The 15,269-nt window shown below is 37.9% G+C and overlaps 1 protein-coding gene across 1 annotated transcript; it reads right to left on the bottom strand.

Annotated features, from left to right (window-relative positions):
- Positions 1-3,465: 3,465 nt before the first annotated feature.
- adgrg7.1 (adhesion G protein-coupled receptor G7, tandem duplicate 1) lies at positions 3,466-13,929 on the bottom strand. The gene is made up of 13 exons (XM_035521144.1): positions 13,896-13,929; positions 12,352-12,582; positions 10,374-10,507; positions 9,423-9,514; positions 7,888-7,961; positions 6,889-7,055; positions 6,498-6,608; positions 5,814-5,926; positions 4,967-5,292; positions 4,657-4,738; positions 4,188-4,346; positions 3,823-3,982; positions 3,466-3,651 (listed from the first exon to the last, which is right to left on the bottom strand). Exons 1-13 carry the CDS (start codon positions 13,927-13,929, stop codon positions 3,466-3,468), a joined length of 1,869 nt encoding a protein of 622 aa, XP_035377037.1.
- Between the last annotated feature and the right edge of the window lie 1,340 nt (positions 13,930-15,269).

Raw genomic sequence — 15,269 nt, 5'->3', positions numbered from 1 at the left:
TAAGTGCAAGTATTGTATGTCCAGGTAAACAATAAAGTTTGTTCAATATGAAATGTTTATTGTTCAATCCAGTCATTGTTTTAAGTTTTAAATCATTTTTCCACTAGTTGTTCTTGCACTTACACCTGGTGTTGGCTGGGTTTGCCTCATTGGTTGATGTTTGGAAATGTAAGCAGTGGTTCATTCTGCTGGGTGCTAAAATAATAGTTTATCAAATGCATTTGTGTTGCCTTTCATTTGATTGATTTATTTTTAAAGGGTTATTACAGTGGCCACCCTGGTTAATGGATAGGATTAGCATGACTTGAACAGATATGCTTTTAAGAGGGATTTTCTTAATGTACAAAAGTTTTTCTTTCAGGAAGTTTGTCTCAGTAACAATCTCAGTAGTGTTTTAAGAACCATGAGGGTTCAGGAAGCAGTACTAGATTTGTGGGGGCCCAGGAAATGATGGTAGATTAGCATGTAGGAAATGGTAATTCCCATATTGTTCGCTGTGCCTTCTTTACTAGACAATGTGCTGTGTATTAGTTATGCATGTTGAGTGACAGCAGGCACTTTTTGATGCTATAGAGGCCCTGAACATCTTCCTCTGAGTGTCCAGCCTTTATACTTGTATCTGGATAACATTGTGGTCTTCTTTCTTTAAAACAATTTCGATCACTTAGGTTATGTTTGAAATAGCCTACGGCATTCTGCATACTGCATACTGCACTCAGTATATATTGTATAGTGCACACTGGTCCCCATGCAGTATGCAGTATAGTATCCAGTATGCGACAAACACAAACCATATTACGGGGTCTCGTGAAAATATAAAGGTTCCGCTAACTTATGAAAGATTTTCCGCCACTGTTGCACAATGGTCTGTAGCACACCATGAAGACAGCACTGGTCACATACTGGAATATCTGGCAAGAGTAGTGCGCCATCTGCGCGTCTTTTGCATGCTGGAAAAATTCTTTTTGGCCGAATACTGCATATAGCATACTGATTTGACGCCCAATCAGTACACAAGGAGCATGTGGTAGGATATTTCGAAAACAGCCATGCAGATGTTTTTTGCAAGATGCAAGAGAAAGCAAAAACAAATTGAAGTTGAAGGCCAACTTGGCAAATTGACCATGGCAAATTTCTCTCTGCCAGGTAGAGGCAGAATGCAAAACAGTCGCTGAACTTTGATTTTTGGTCACAGTTCATGGTCAGTGAATTGTGATGGTGGTGCTGTAGAAGACCTGTGGGATCTGAGCACCTTGGGCAGCATCCTATGGCCTTACGTGCATTGTGAACCCTTAGCGAGTGCCTTCACTGTATAGATTCATTTGTAAAAATATTTATCTGTCACTTTGGATGGTTAAAGGAGACTTTCATGATTTTGATAATTAAAGGAGCATTTCACAAAAAAATTGCATTTACATTTTTCTTATATTCTGTAATATAATTAACATAATTACAAAGTATTATATGGATAATGCGTGCAGAAAAGTTTACGAGGTGCAGTCATCATTTAAAGGCGCAGACTCTCAAACCGGCTGTTCTGAATTGGCCTGTTTGGACTGGTGTGCTTTGACCAAAGCACAGACATTTCATTAAGACCCTGAGGAACTGTGTTAACTTATGTAAGGGGTTATAACAGGCTCCCTTTAAATGATCTAATTAGCCAGCCCACTTACTGCCATTGTCAATACCCTGATATATAATGATATATGTATCTCTGATATGGAAATAAGGACATAAGGAAGGCCTATCAGCTTTTTGTATATCACGTGCTGTAGTGTGTGAGTGCCTCCTTGTGGCGACTTGTGGTAACTGCTGTCCCGTTGTCCTGCAACTGTCCCTTGTGTGTGACTTTATTATGTTTGAGAGAAGCAATGAACTTGCATAAACATTAGCGTGGGCCAGTTTAGCACGCAGGATTGTTTTCAGCTGTTGTCCCTGCAACTCTGGGAGCAAAGAACAGAAGCGTCCCTCCTCGCGTTCCTTCACTGCATTCTCTCCTTAGGTGGCCAGACCCTTCAGACAGAGGAGGATGAGGTCAGCGTCTGCAGAGGAAGAGCGGCAACGTGGCTGAAGGCAGAAAGTGAATGTGCAGGTGTCACAGAAAGGCTCCATCAAGCAGGCGTTACACAGTATACGGGATCCAGATTACACGTGAATTAAACACGAGGACCTGTGTTACTGTGAAAAAGACAGGTGCCTGCACACACATACACACACAGAAGGGGGGGGTGGGTGCAAGAAGAACCTGAAAACACAAGTTCTCTAATTACTTATGCAATAACCACACTCACAAAACTCCTGCTGCTTCATCACCTGTCTGGAGAGGGAGAGAGCGCGTCAGGGTTTGTCTTGGACGGGCACTGGTTACATTTCATTTAGCAATGTCAATATTACACATATGAAATGGCAGTCCAATTTTACAGTTTCATTTGTTTAACAACTACAGCCGCATTCCAAATTAACGCAGAGTCGAATGACACCAAACTCGTCTGGTCATACTCGAAAGCATTTTCCAAAAAGAAAAAGAAAAAAACAAAAGTTTTGAAAAAGGCAACTGGTACTTCAAACTGGTATTACTCAAATGAAATGAACACCTCCGTATGATCTGAGTGCTGACTACTAAACATGGCAAAACATGAAATAATTAACCATGGAAATATAAAGTCAATTTAAAAACTGAATCTAGTCTCTCAGGCTACACTGAACAGACTGTGTATTGAGTTTGTAGAAAGGGATAAACCTTCTTTCCTTGTTGAAGGCACTCCTTTGAGGAATTATGCTACTCGTACAACAGATACTGAATCCAAATGTCTAGTCAGGGAAAGAAGGAAAAAAAAGCTGGTTTTTTACACTCCATCTTTTATTAAACAATATTTACTCAAATCATGTGTGTGACAGCTCATTAAAAAAATTAAAATAATGACTTGCATTTGCAAACTTAACCAATAGCATGTTTATAAAGGACATATGTGGAAATATTGAGACAGACATTAATATTGAGAAGTTATTGATGCCCTATTCAGCCTTTAACAACTCACTAACAAACCCCTAAATATCCAGCTTGCATTGTTATTTTAAGAAATACAATTTGAAAGGAAGCCAGGCTTTAAGTTCTTCACTGTATTTTAATGAGACAAATGATATAGGCATAAAAGTGGATCACAAGAGCTCGTCATTGTGCCTCTGTAAGTTCTGATTAGTTTTTTTCTTAAGTCGAGTACCTCTTTCTTTGACTGTTTGTTTTAACTCAATTTGGATTAATTGCTTTTTCATTCACGTTGCAGCCTAATTGGGTAAAAATGTTAATAATCATGAATATCAGAGTATTTTCATCACGAGTAATTAGTTCAGTCACTAAACTCGCATAGAATTCCTGACAGGATTCCAGACTGTCACATACTATTTCCAGTGATGGCTGGAACGTTTTTATACACTTTTGCTCCTGTCAGTGGATTCTGAAGATGTCTATTCAATGAGCTCAAAGTTATTGGCTGTGTATCGTTCAAGTGGATCATTCCCCCTGGCAGGCCATAAAGAATATCTCTGCCTGTGAATGGCCACATTAGGAATGGAAATGAACTTACAAAACACAACAAAGTTCTGCTTGAAGAGTGATGTTCTAACAGTGAACAAAATGAAGATCTGGATGCCCTTTAAACACACAGAGAAGAATTCAACTTCAGTGGAGTCAACATTCAACAACTAAAGTCAAATATTACTGATAAATTTAAATTCACTTCTATATTATTTCATGGGAAAAAAAGTATTATGACTTTGCACTGTAACAGAAATTACATAAAAACATTTCTAAAAGAAACACACCTGTGTGGTGTTACAGAGGCAGAAGACAAATGTGAGGATGTTGTTGAGGACCGGGTCAGTGGTAAGGAGCATGAAGTAGCCGATGATCCAGGACACACCCAGAATGACTGCCAGTGAGAAACTACTCAGTATCTTCTTCTGAAGAGGCCTCACCTGCGAACTACAAAATCAAGCAGCACACTGCTAAAAGCATACCAGGCATAAGTAGGGGTTGCAAGGACTGGATTTGAAGGACTCTCTCTCTCTCTCTCTCTCTCTCTCTCTCTCTCTCTCTCTCTCTCTCTCTCTCTCTCTCTCTCTCTCTCTCTCTCTCTCTCTCTCTCACACACACACACACACACACACACACACACACAGAAACTGACCTGCTGAGCTCTGGGTTGGGATTGCAGGTTCTGAGCGAAAAGTAAATGAGTATGGTAACATTGACCAGGAGCATGATGGCCAGGGGCAGCAGGAAACCCCAGAACAGTGGCTTCCGCAGGTCAAGCCTCTTATGCGGATCAAAGCCAGCCAGCCAACAGCTGTAGCACATACAGACACACACACATGCGGATACAGACACACACATACGTACATACCAGGACCCGCATGCACATGAAAAGTTAGATGCTAAAATATGTGATTTTAATTATAATTAATCTACAATTAAAATATATTTTTGTTAATCTAAATTCTAACATTTTACATGGGTTTTTTCTTTAATAACAGGGCAATTTAAGAAATTATTCTTTATCATTAGGCATCACCATAATGAGGCAGGTGTACTCCTGCACATCTGGAATGAACTTAAAAATTCACAGGTCCTGGATCTGAACAACGTGGCAAACTCACAATTCCTCCTGTCGGTAGTTTAAGGGCGTGCTGGTCCGATACGTGATTCCTAGCGAGGTACCGACTATCAGAGCTGGAAGGCCTGGAGAGAAGGGAGAACAGAGACTGAGAGTTAACATGTCGGTTAAGATCTTCTTTATATTCATTGGATTCCATCCCTCTTCACTTAAAACTGTCATTTTCACTTTTCTCCAATAGCCACATGTCTAAGCCGACAGCTTCATCGACAATTGCAAGAATCGCACTTATGCAGGCGCAAACCCATATAATTAACCCGGGATTGATCTGGGGGTCTACTGCGGCGTCCTACCCCAGCCTGCTGTCACGCAGAAGACTGCAAAGCCTTGCGGTGGACCCGAGATGTTTCTGATCAGGAGATAGATGTGGACGGCGTACAGGGTGTTCCACATGAATGTGACCAGAAGGAAGTACTGGAGCAGGGCAGTGAAAGTCGTGCACGGTCCACGGTCTGGCTCCTGGTAGAAGTCGGTCTCAGGAATTATGTTGGTGTTCGACGGAGCAGAGGAAGCCTGCTGGACGGGATTGTGGATGCCGAAGATGAAGAGGAAGTAGAAGACGCTCATGGACACGCAGATGCTGACCAGCAGGAGAGTGGGACCAGTCTGTCTGGACTTCCTGCAGATATTAAGCGTGTGCATGATTCATTTGGTGACAAACTGAAGGCTGCTTACAGAATTGAAGATTTTCAAAAACTGGAGTGAATACATGGAAAACTGGTTGTTCAGGCAAACGGCAGAACAATCACAACTATAGTCAACCCATCCCCTTACTGTCAGCCATTGTTCTATTTTAAAATTAGTTGGCAAACGATAGAAACTCCAGAAAGATCTAAACAATGGCATAAAATGTCTCTAATGGTGCTTCTATCAATTTGAAGAAAAAGCGATGACATCTGAGAAGAAAGGGAATCCTCCAAAATCATATATTTTAGAAGCTTCTGTATAACCTGCAAGTATTTGCTGAAATTGTGGAAACCTATTCTTTCATAACTACATCACCATCTAGTGGACAGAGGCAGTTAAACCTACACAATAACAATGGGCTTGTCTCAGAAAATGGCTGTTCAGCCAATGTTGGGGGACGACAACAACTAACTCACCTCCACAGCCACGGGCTACACTATTTCTGTTGTTTACCTGGTCAGGATGTGGAACAGTGCTGTAACGATCAGTCCCACAATGGAAAGAGCACAGCCAGTTATACTGATGGTGCCTAAAGCTAGGGAGTATTCGAAGTTTTGGCCAAAACTCTGCAACAAAGAACACACCTTACACTTAATAATTTGTTTACATTCATTTGTTTTCTATTCAACTATGAACTGTGTATCTGTGTGGATTTCTTAAGCTTCTCAGCATTTAAGCATGGCCTTTATCAGTAAGGACTGGAAAATGCATGGAAATGTCACCCATAAATGTAAATTTGTATAGCCTGATTTTTACACCACTATTTTGGTTCCATTCAGTAAACTGACCTCAAATATGTAGTAACTTGTCCTAACATAAACAGGTTTAAAACAACAGACTTCAAATCTACTCTTATTCTGAAAAATGCAAATGTTAGTAAGAATGGCTGAAAGCTGATAAAATTAAAAAGAGCTAAAAAAAAAAAAAAGACAAGCAGAAAAAAAGTTTATAAAACTCAATTAAACCTCAATTAATTCAACTGGTTATAACTGACATCTATACACACAATTAATCAATTCAGGGCAAAAGAGGGTGAACATGTGGATGTGATATTAACCATCTGTCTGATGACTGTTCAGGAAACTGGCCCTCCTACATAATGTGACCTGCATGCTTCAGATAACCAACATATCTTACCATGAGCACAGCAAAATTAGCAGTATGACTACAGCTGCAGGTCAGCACATCAGAGTTGCCCTGACCATCTTGTTTTGAGCAGCCGTTTGAACTCCATTTGTTTATGCCGGACTCCCAATTCACGCATGCAAAGTGAACAAGATGCATATTGTCCGGATTCTGAAAAACAGTTTGTGTTATATATATATATATATATATATATATATATATATATATATATATATATATATATATATATATATATATGTACACACCAAACCAGACTTGACCTTTTAATATGTATAATTTGTGAATTAATTTATAATTACAACAAATGGTGGCTAAAGTGGTGAGGTGTGTAAGGGGTCTTATAGCCCATATATTAAAAGTGATTGCTGGAATTGTCTCTTACCTTTTTGCTCACGCTGAAATTAACATGCTTGACGATGTTGTTTCTCATCACATTTCCAGAGATCACTTTTGTTTGGGTGTCCAGAGAGGGCTGATAATTACTTGACCTGAAGAAGAGATCATTATTATACAACACAATGCCGACATCTTCGCTACTTTCAGTCAGGTCTACAGGACGCACACACGCACGCACACACACACACACACACACACACACACAGAGAGAGAGAGAGAGAGAGAGAGAGAGAGAGAGTTTATTAAATACTCCAAAAACATAATTTTGTCAGTTATTAGTACTGCTACACGACATATGCTATTTCAAATATAAGAATATGCTGTATTAAGATCTTGAATTAAGACAAAAAAAATAAATAAAAAGGAAAAATAAATCTGCCTTCCGATAAACCCGAAACGAGAAGCTTCAGTTCTCTCCACACCATCTGCCTTCTAGTAATTTTGTCCATTCTAATTGCAATTAAAACAATACGAGAATTTGAAGGCGCAGGTAAACAAAGATGTGAAGTTTGTTTGAGACCTAAAGTACATTTTCTCCCTGAGTTTTCTGAACCCTACCCTGCCACCATTTGCCGAACTGAATTTTAAGCCTTTCAGCACATACATTAAAAAGGTTACTACATTTTATCATTACAGCAGTGTTTCTAGATTGTTTTATTAGAGGTATTTCTAGAACATTTTATCATTTTGAGTGTTTCTAGATTGATTGATTATTCTAAGTATTTTTAAAAGTATTTGTAGATGTTTGTATTATTTATTATAGCACTATTTCATATTTTTGTGCTTTTCTTTATCCTGAATCTGGTGTTGTTAGATAAATAAGCAGCCCATTCTGATTCTTTCACCTGATTTATTAACAACTTATAAGAACCTACATCTTGTAGCCACCTCTGTCTAATCCCACTCTCACTTCCCACTTGTGTCTCACGATAACATAATAATACTAAACTGAGTATAAAGTCAAGTGTTTAATTACATATGGTACCTTCTTTAAAGTCGATGGTTATCTGGACATCAGTGGGCAACTGGTGATCTTTAGTTTGGTTATTCACCTTGACCCTGTTGTATGAGAAGATGTCTGACAACCCTACAGGATGTTCATAGGGTCGGATTTAGAAAGCAGTCAGGTTGGCAGGAAATCATGATTGCTGAAGGAGATGTCGTTCAAAATATGATCAATACAATATAATTCAAATTACTTTTCAAAAGAACATTTTGTTTTCTCCCCCATTTCAAAGCTTCCTTATTTCCTTCTTTTTCTGAGATACTACGGGAGGCTCCAAGATTTTGTTTTTCCATGGATAAGGAAATTGTAATTATGTACCATTGAGCACAAGGCAGTCAAGACTAATTGGAGAAAATATCATGCTGAAGCTCAAATTAGCATTGGAGTGCTAAATTTACAGGACATAAATAATTACTGCTCACATATAAATGTAATTAATCACCACTATAACTATCACAGTAGAGCTGATCACCACCATAATGATCACTAGAATAACTATATCAGATTTCTACTATAATCATCACTATAGATCTGATCACTAGCTTAATTGTCACTACAGATCACTACCATAATTGTCACTGATTTTGAAAAACTGATCTGAACTGATCTCAACTGAGACAATTACGATACCAATATTTATACACAATAATAATAATCATAATCATAATATATTAAAGCTTTCACTTAAAGCAATAGTCATCTGTATTAGTAATATGTTATGTACCTAAGCATTGCACAATATTTTTCTTTGATTTAGCTAGCTAACTTTGAATCCCTTTATGAAAAAATCAGGCTTTTTCCGAAAAAATCTGATTTTGAAAAACTGATCTGAACTGATCTCAGTTCAGTTCAGTTTTTCACAATCAGTTTTTACTACAGCCACATCTCCATTCTTCCTCTAATCCAACTCTAATTCTAAAGAAACAGAGCTGCCAATTTTTTAAACATAATAGCATCTAAATTCTACTTGGGATGTTTTCATCTATACCTTAAAAAATATGAAAAGATACCACAAGAACTATGTTCCTGAATACATCACATCACATCCACAATTTTCCTACACGGAGGTTTTATCTTTGGATTATGGATCACAGAAACATAACCTTGAACATTTTCCAGCCAAGCAGACCTTTTAAAGCAGTGAACTGGAAGCTTGTAGTACTGGTGACCTTCACCTTGGATGAATGCACAATAATGTTTGGCTGCACCAATATATCTTTCACTCTCAGTGAAAAGCCCTGCAATGTCTCTATGAGTCTTTGGAGAAATCAAATGAACACACACACACACACACACACACACACACACACACACACACACACACACACACACACACACACAACAGGACAAAGTGAATTTTAATAGTCTGCATGTTGTGGTTTGTGGAGTGTTATGCCTGAAAACTGCATCTAGGTGAAGAATAAATGACACAATAGCTTCTAAAGCAAAAAGGGTATTTTTTACTTCTGGGGCAACCCATGGTAGCTGACAGTGCAGGGAGCAGGAAATTCTACCTGTTGGTAGAATTCCTGGTGGACTTGGAAAACTGGTTCCCCTCAGCATTAAGAAGCTGGCTGACTGTGGTCACTGCAGCCTGATTAATGTCCTGAGCAGTAGAGCAAGAGAGACAAGCAAATCTATAGAGCATATGTTGAGACTCTTTAGAAGAGTGTGCAGTTCAATATTCAGTATATCAGGAGTGCTGAACATGGTAGTATGAGTGAAATAATTCCCCATCAGAAATACAGTCTTTATACACAGGAATGCAATACTGCCTAAAAACACAAAACACATTCCACCCCTGATAACAGTGTTTATTAAATTGTGAAAGCTGAGACAATTACGATACCAATATTTATACACAATAATAATAATCATAATCATAATATATTAAAGCTTTCACTTAAAGCAATAGTCATCTGTATTAGTAATATGTTATGTACCTAAGCATTGCACAATATTTTCTTTGATTTAGCTAGCTAACTTTGAATCCCTTTATGAAAGAATCAGGCTTTTTCTGAAAAAAAAATTGAAGTCAATGTGAAGTGCAGAGAAATATCATGACAACAAAGGCCTGATAGCTTAGTAAAGCAGCTGTAAGCAACATTCTGTTTTTCCTGACTTCCTGACCCCCATCCTAACCTCTTTCCAAAACAACTCTCTTATGGTGAGAGTTGAGACTTTGATGCACTGCCTGTACACATGTGAAATAAGTAACAAACCAGAAGAACTCCCTTCTTGTTTCCCAATTGTTTAATGCAGTAGTATCATGCTCAAAATTTTAGCCGCTGAACCCAGAATCATTTTCTCAGTGAACATCTACTTTAGTGATAGCTTGCTAGCCTAAGTGTTTCAATAAAAAATATGTCTCAAAGATACTTAAAGTGTTTCTGTTACATTATTAGGATGCTTTGTGTATAGTACTGCTGTAAAGTTTACTGTAAAGTTATGGTTTTCTAGTGTACCTTTGGTAAATCCTGCAGAGAGAGCAGACTGCTGGCTATCTCTGCAGCTGTGCTGATGTTGTGGGTGGTCAGCTGACCAGGTCTGGATGTGAGTATTTGGACGTTGAAGGCTACCTTCTCCTTGTTCACAGCAACTTGTGAAAGCTTTAATTTTTTTTTTTTTTTGAAAAGGTGCATGTATTACTACACATATTAGAGTAAATGAGGATTAAAGCTAAATCATCAACATGTTTTCACAGTTAAATATATAGATGGTATGTTGTATTGCAAGATAAACACACATTGCATTAAACATGGCATAGGGCAAAACATAAAGGTACCTTGGCTTCATTTTAGTTTGATGAGAGAGAGTCTTGTTTCATTGCAAGAAATGTTTTGCTAAATGTAGTCTTGCCTAAAGATGCCAGAAAGTGTCATATAGGTAGAAAAAATGGCTAAGCCCAAGTTTTGGAAAATGCTGACTATATTTCCCAAAATGTTTCAAAATTCAACTAATGGGATGGTAATGTTGCTTTTCAAGAATGCCTGTATTTTGGATATGGACTGTACTTTTTAAACTACATTAACATTTAAGCCCAGAGACATTGTAAAATAGCTTTTACAACTTACATTTTCGGCTGGTGTGAGAGTTAATACTAAAGGTATTGCATAATTATTGTACGATGGAAATAATACAATGGAAATAAACATGAATCATGTTTAAAAAAAATGCTATTATGATGAAGCGGCTTAAGTTAATATGGCTTCCAAATAGGACTAAAATTATTGGCAATGTGTAGAGTAAATAAAACTATTTTTATTTAGCATGTGCAACAGCTGGAGTCTACTTACATTTACTTGAAGGATGTCCAGGGTCAGCATGCAATCCAGATATATAGGTGTACCAAAAGAACAATTCGCGCAGAGCACACTGGCCCGTGGAAATCCAGCTGTGTGGTCCAAACACAAAAAGACCACAAATAGGATGTTACAAAACTCTAAAATGTATTAGCAAAGAGTTTGTGTGCTGTAATGTTGGGACAGTACTTTTCATATATACTCGGATCTCCTGTAGGATACAGGATATATAATCGAAAGAAATGTTACAATTAATCCAATATAACAGGTAGCCAGGGTGATAATGCCAAGAACTTTCTTTTAAGGTTTACATTCTTTATTGGGGTGCAGTTTTTTATATGGCATTCTGGGGTTTGACAGGAAATTAGATGGGGTACTTTACCATTTAATGTTCCTGGTGAACACGTCTCGGTTGAATAACTATAAAGACCACAGGTGGTTTGGGGGAATGTAAATGTATCAATCTGTTTCTTGTGACAGACGTTTTCTGTAAGAAAAGTTAGATGCTTTGCTACAGCATATTTCACACCACAGATTAAGAGAGACTAATAAAAATGCCTATAAAATTCGATACCTATAAACAATAACCACCCTTTCAAAATGTTTCATTTTTCATGTGTTTTAATCACCGGCTACACACACGACACATAAAAATCCTTATGCTGTGTCTCTGACAAAATTCACTCATTCACAGTAAGAAAATAAATCTTATAAAACACCTGAGAAACTCATGTGATCATCGACTATTGTGACCCCCAACAGATTCCCCAGCTTTTGGGCTTTACTTTCAAATGAACTTAAGACAAGTCAGGCCCTCTGGGTACTGTTGATGGCCCCTGAACCTTGTTGGATTTAAACGATAACTAGGCTTCTCCAGTACGTATACATCTTAACAATACTGGATTACTGAAGGATCTCTGGTTTTGTAGTTCCATACGTGTAGCTCTACTGACCAAGGCTATTTTACAAATACAGGTATACAAAGGAGTCTGTGTTGAAGAATGTTGCTAAATTAAAGATGTTTTAGGCTAAAATGATCCTGTTCCTGCACCTGTCATTTGGGTAGATCTAGTCAACCTCATTAACAGATAAACTGTCAAACTGCAATTGAAGAAAACTGGGAATGCAAGAAGATACTTGCCTATTTCACACCACTTTCCAATGTAGTTATCGGGACAGAGGCAGATGCCGTTGTCTGGGTGACCACCATTCTGACACTGTGAAGTAGTTGTGGTTATTGCAGTAGTTCCTGTTGTCCTGTACACTGGGGTCGTTGTTGTTGTTGAGATAGTGGAGGATCTAAAGTTCATTGAGGTGGGCTCTGTTGTCGTAGTGATGCCACTGAATGCGTTGATGTAGTTAGTTGCTGTCACTGTTGTATTCACCGAAAGAGACAATTACTAAGGCACTTTTCTTAGGAACTGAGAACCACTTAGTGTAGAGCAGTGTTCTGTTCCACATGTGGTGTTTCTATTTCTGGCATGTACATTTGGAGTGAAGTATTTCAACCAGCATTTTCTCTGTTAAAATAACTTAAGTTTATCCAAATACTTGCTTTAATATGTGGGTGTCCAGCTTCATTCCCAGCGCTCCACAGCCCAGTACAATTTAATATTTGTTTGCTTGCTTGCTTCAGTTACCAGGCCCATTATATGGTGTACTGGGATTGTTGTTGCAAGGTAAAAAACTAGGTAGGGCGGTGGTAGTTCAGTGGTTAAGGAACTTGCCTTGAAGCAGAAGGATATGGATTCAAGCCCCACCACTGCCAAGTAGCCACTGTTGGGCCCCTGACCCTCAATTGCTCAAGTTGTACTCAGTCATAATTATAAGTTGCTTTAGATAAAAGCATCAGATAAATGCTGAAAACAGATAAGTGGTGTTTCTAAAATCCCCCTGATCCTGTGTGAATTCAGCATGTCAATAAATGAAAATAAAGCTAAATGAAAGACATGCAAAGGCAGTTTTTCATGATATCACAGCTTAATGAATAGAGCATTGTCACACAACTCATGGTCAGTCCTTAAAATACAGCCTGAACAGCACACATGTCCTGCATGCAAATCCATGCAGTTGACAATGAACTGCAAAGATGAGCTAATGAAGGCATCGTTACACAAAGCTATTTGTTTAACATGTGAGGTTGAATAGACAATTTACATGCTGACATAGCTGGATTCATAGAAGGTCAATGATAGTTTGACTCAGTAGCAGCATGTACAAGGAAAACAGAATAGGACCAATTATCAATCCTTGTACAACTCCATGAAGAATGCTAAGATACAGTTGTCAAAGGAAACATAGTCTTCCACATAAAACACTTTAAAATAGCCTCAGAAAGATCAGTTTCCAAAGTTGCAGTTTGGTACAGTAACATAAGTACTGGCCCACTGATAGGCCAGTTTAACAGTCAGTCATGCCTAGGATTATACTAAAAAGAATATCTAACTGTGATTCACCAATGTTACTGCAATTTAGCACAAAATTTGCTTGAACCAGCCCTCCCAGCATTGAATCTGCATTGAATATGCAAGTTATTTAGCTGTTGATGCACAAGAGCAATCATGAATATGGGGGTTAAGAGTGTAGAGGTATATAATTATAGAATTAGTTTATGTAATTACATTTTGACAGTAGTGATTATTGGTAACAGTATAAACTGCATAAGCAACCACCACACAGACTTACCTGAGGCAAAAATAAGCATCAGAAGTTGGTCCATTATGTTCATAAGATTTAGAGTTCCAGATCACAGAAGCAGGAGGAACAGAAGTTACTGCTGTCACCTCACACTCAGCCACTGTAAGGAAATGCCAATTACTTCTTACTGCCTTAAATATCACACATCATTCCAAGGTGTGATGCAACACAGCTAAGCCTACACAACTGCTCCTCTGTTCTCTATCATGGAAGAGAAACCTATAGTCAAATAAGTGGTTGGGATTTAGAAAGCAAATTAATTCAAGCTTGTGACAAAAGTGTGCAAACAACGCTACTTGCTGGACTACCTAGTTTTTATGAAAAGAACAATTTTACAGTTTATACCTCATGGCATTTATATAACAACAGTGGCAACATCTTCAAAAGCCTCCAGAGATCTGAGGAGGACATACTGTACTATAATTCTTTGACAGAACTCACAATGCAACAGTCAATGAAAAAAAGGAAAAAAAATCACTAAGTAGTATACAATTATATTGTTTGTAAAATTTTGCATCCTCAATTTAAAAATGGAGGACATAAAATAAAAACTTCAAAGATTAATGACTCACTGTAGGTCTTGGTGGGGTTTTTTGGTCAAAAATTATGCTGAAAATATTTTACTGGACACAGCGATGATTTTGAATGATTTAACAAAACATTTACCCTGAGTGATGCACATTTACTGGAACTACAGTTCTGGGTACAGTCAGGACCTTTATAGTGATATATATTGGCAATGGAACAGTACAAGTCTTTTATTAACTCCCCAATGCAAAATACATTCTCTCAAATTATGTTTCCACCCACAAAGCACAAATGTACTCAAACAAGGCAGAAACAAGACCAACAAAATGAATGTTATTTATTTGGATTTTAGTCAAGAAAAAAAAAAGCCTCTCAACATTAAAAAAGGGTTATCAAAGGCAAAAAACAGCTAGATTTGTGAATTCACTAGAAACAACAGAGCTGCAGTAATATTTCAATAAATGTAATGTTTGAGCTGGTATTATGAGAATCTTCTGGTGAGTTTAAACATGAAACAGGTGAACTGAATAGTTGGCCAGTCATCTAGAGCATGCACCATTACTATTTTACTCAGAATAATGCCGTTTGAAGAGAAAGTAAGTTGGCCTCACAGGCTGCAGAAGAAGCACATACAAGCTTTGAGTTGTTGCTATTAGATGATGGGAAAGGACCTACAGTGACGGGAACTGGATCTGACTAATCAATGGGTGAAAAACTGGATTTAAAACAAATGAATAAAAACAGCACCACCACAAACAACAAGAAGCAGTTATTTTAAAATACCTGATTTATTTCACCTTTAAATAACTGCCATCCACTTTTTGCACCTGGTAG

This window comes from Electrophorus electricus, chromosome 21 (genome assembly GCF_013358815.1).
Source record: "Electrophorus electricus isolate fEleEle1 chromosome 21, fEleEle1.pri, whole genome shotgun sequence".
In the NCBI taxonomy this organism is placed as follows: domain Eukaryota; kingdom Metazoa; phylum Chordata; class Actinopteri; order Gymnotiformes; family Gymnotidae; genus Electrophorus; species Electrophorus electricus.
Note: the sequence above shows the minus strand (reverse complement) of the source record. Positions and strands in the feature narration are given on the sequence as shown.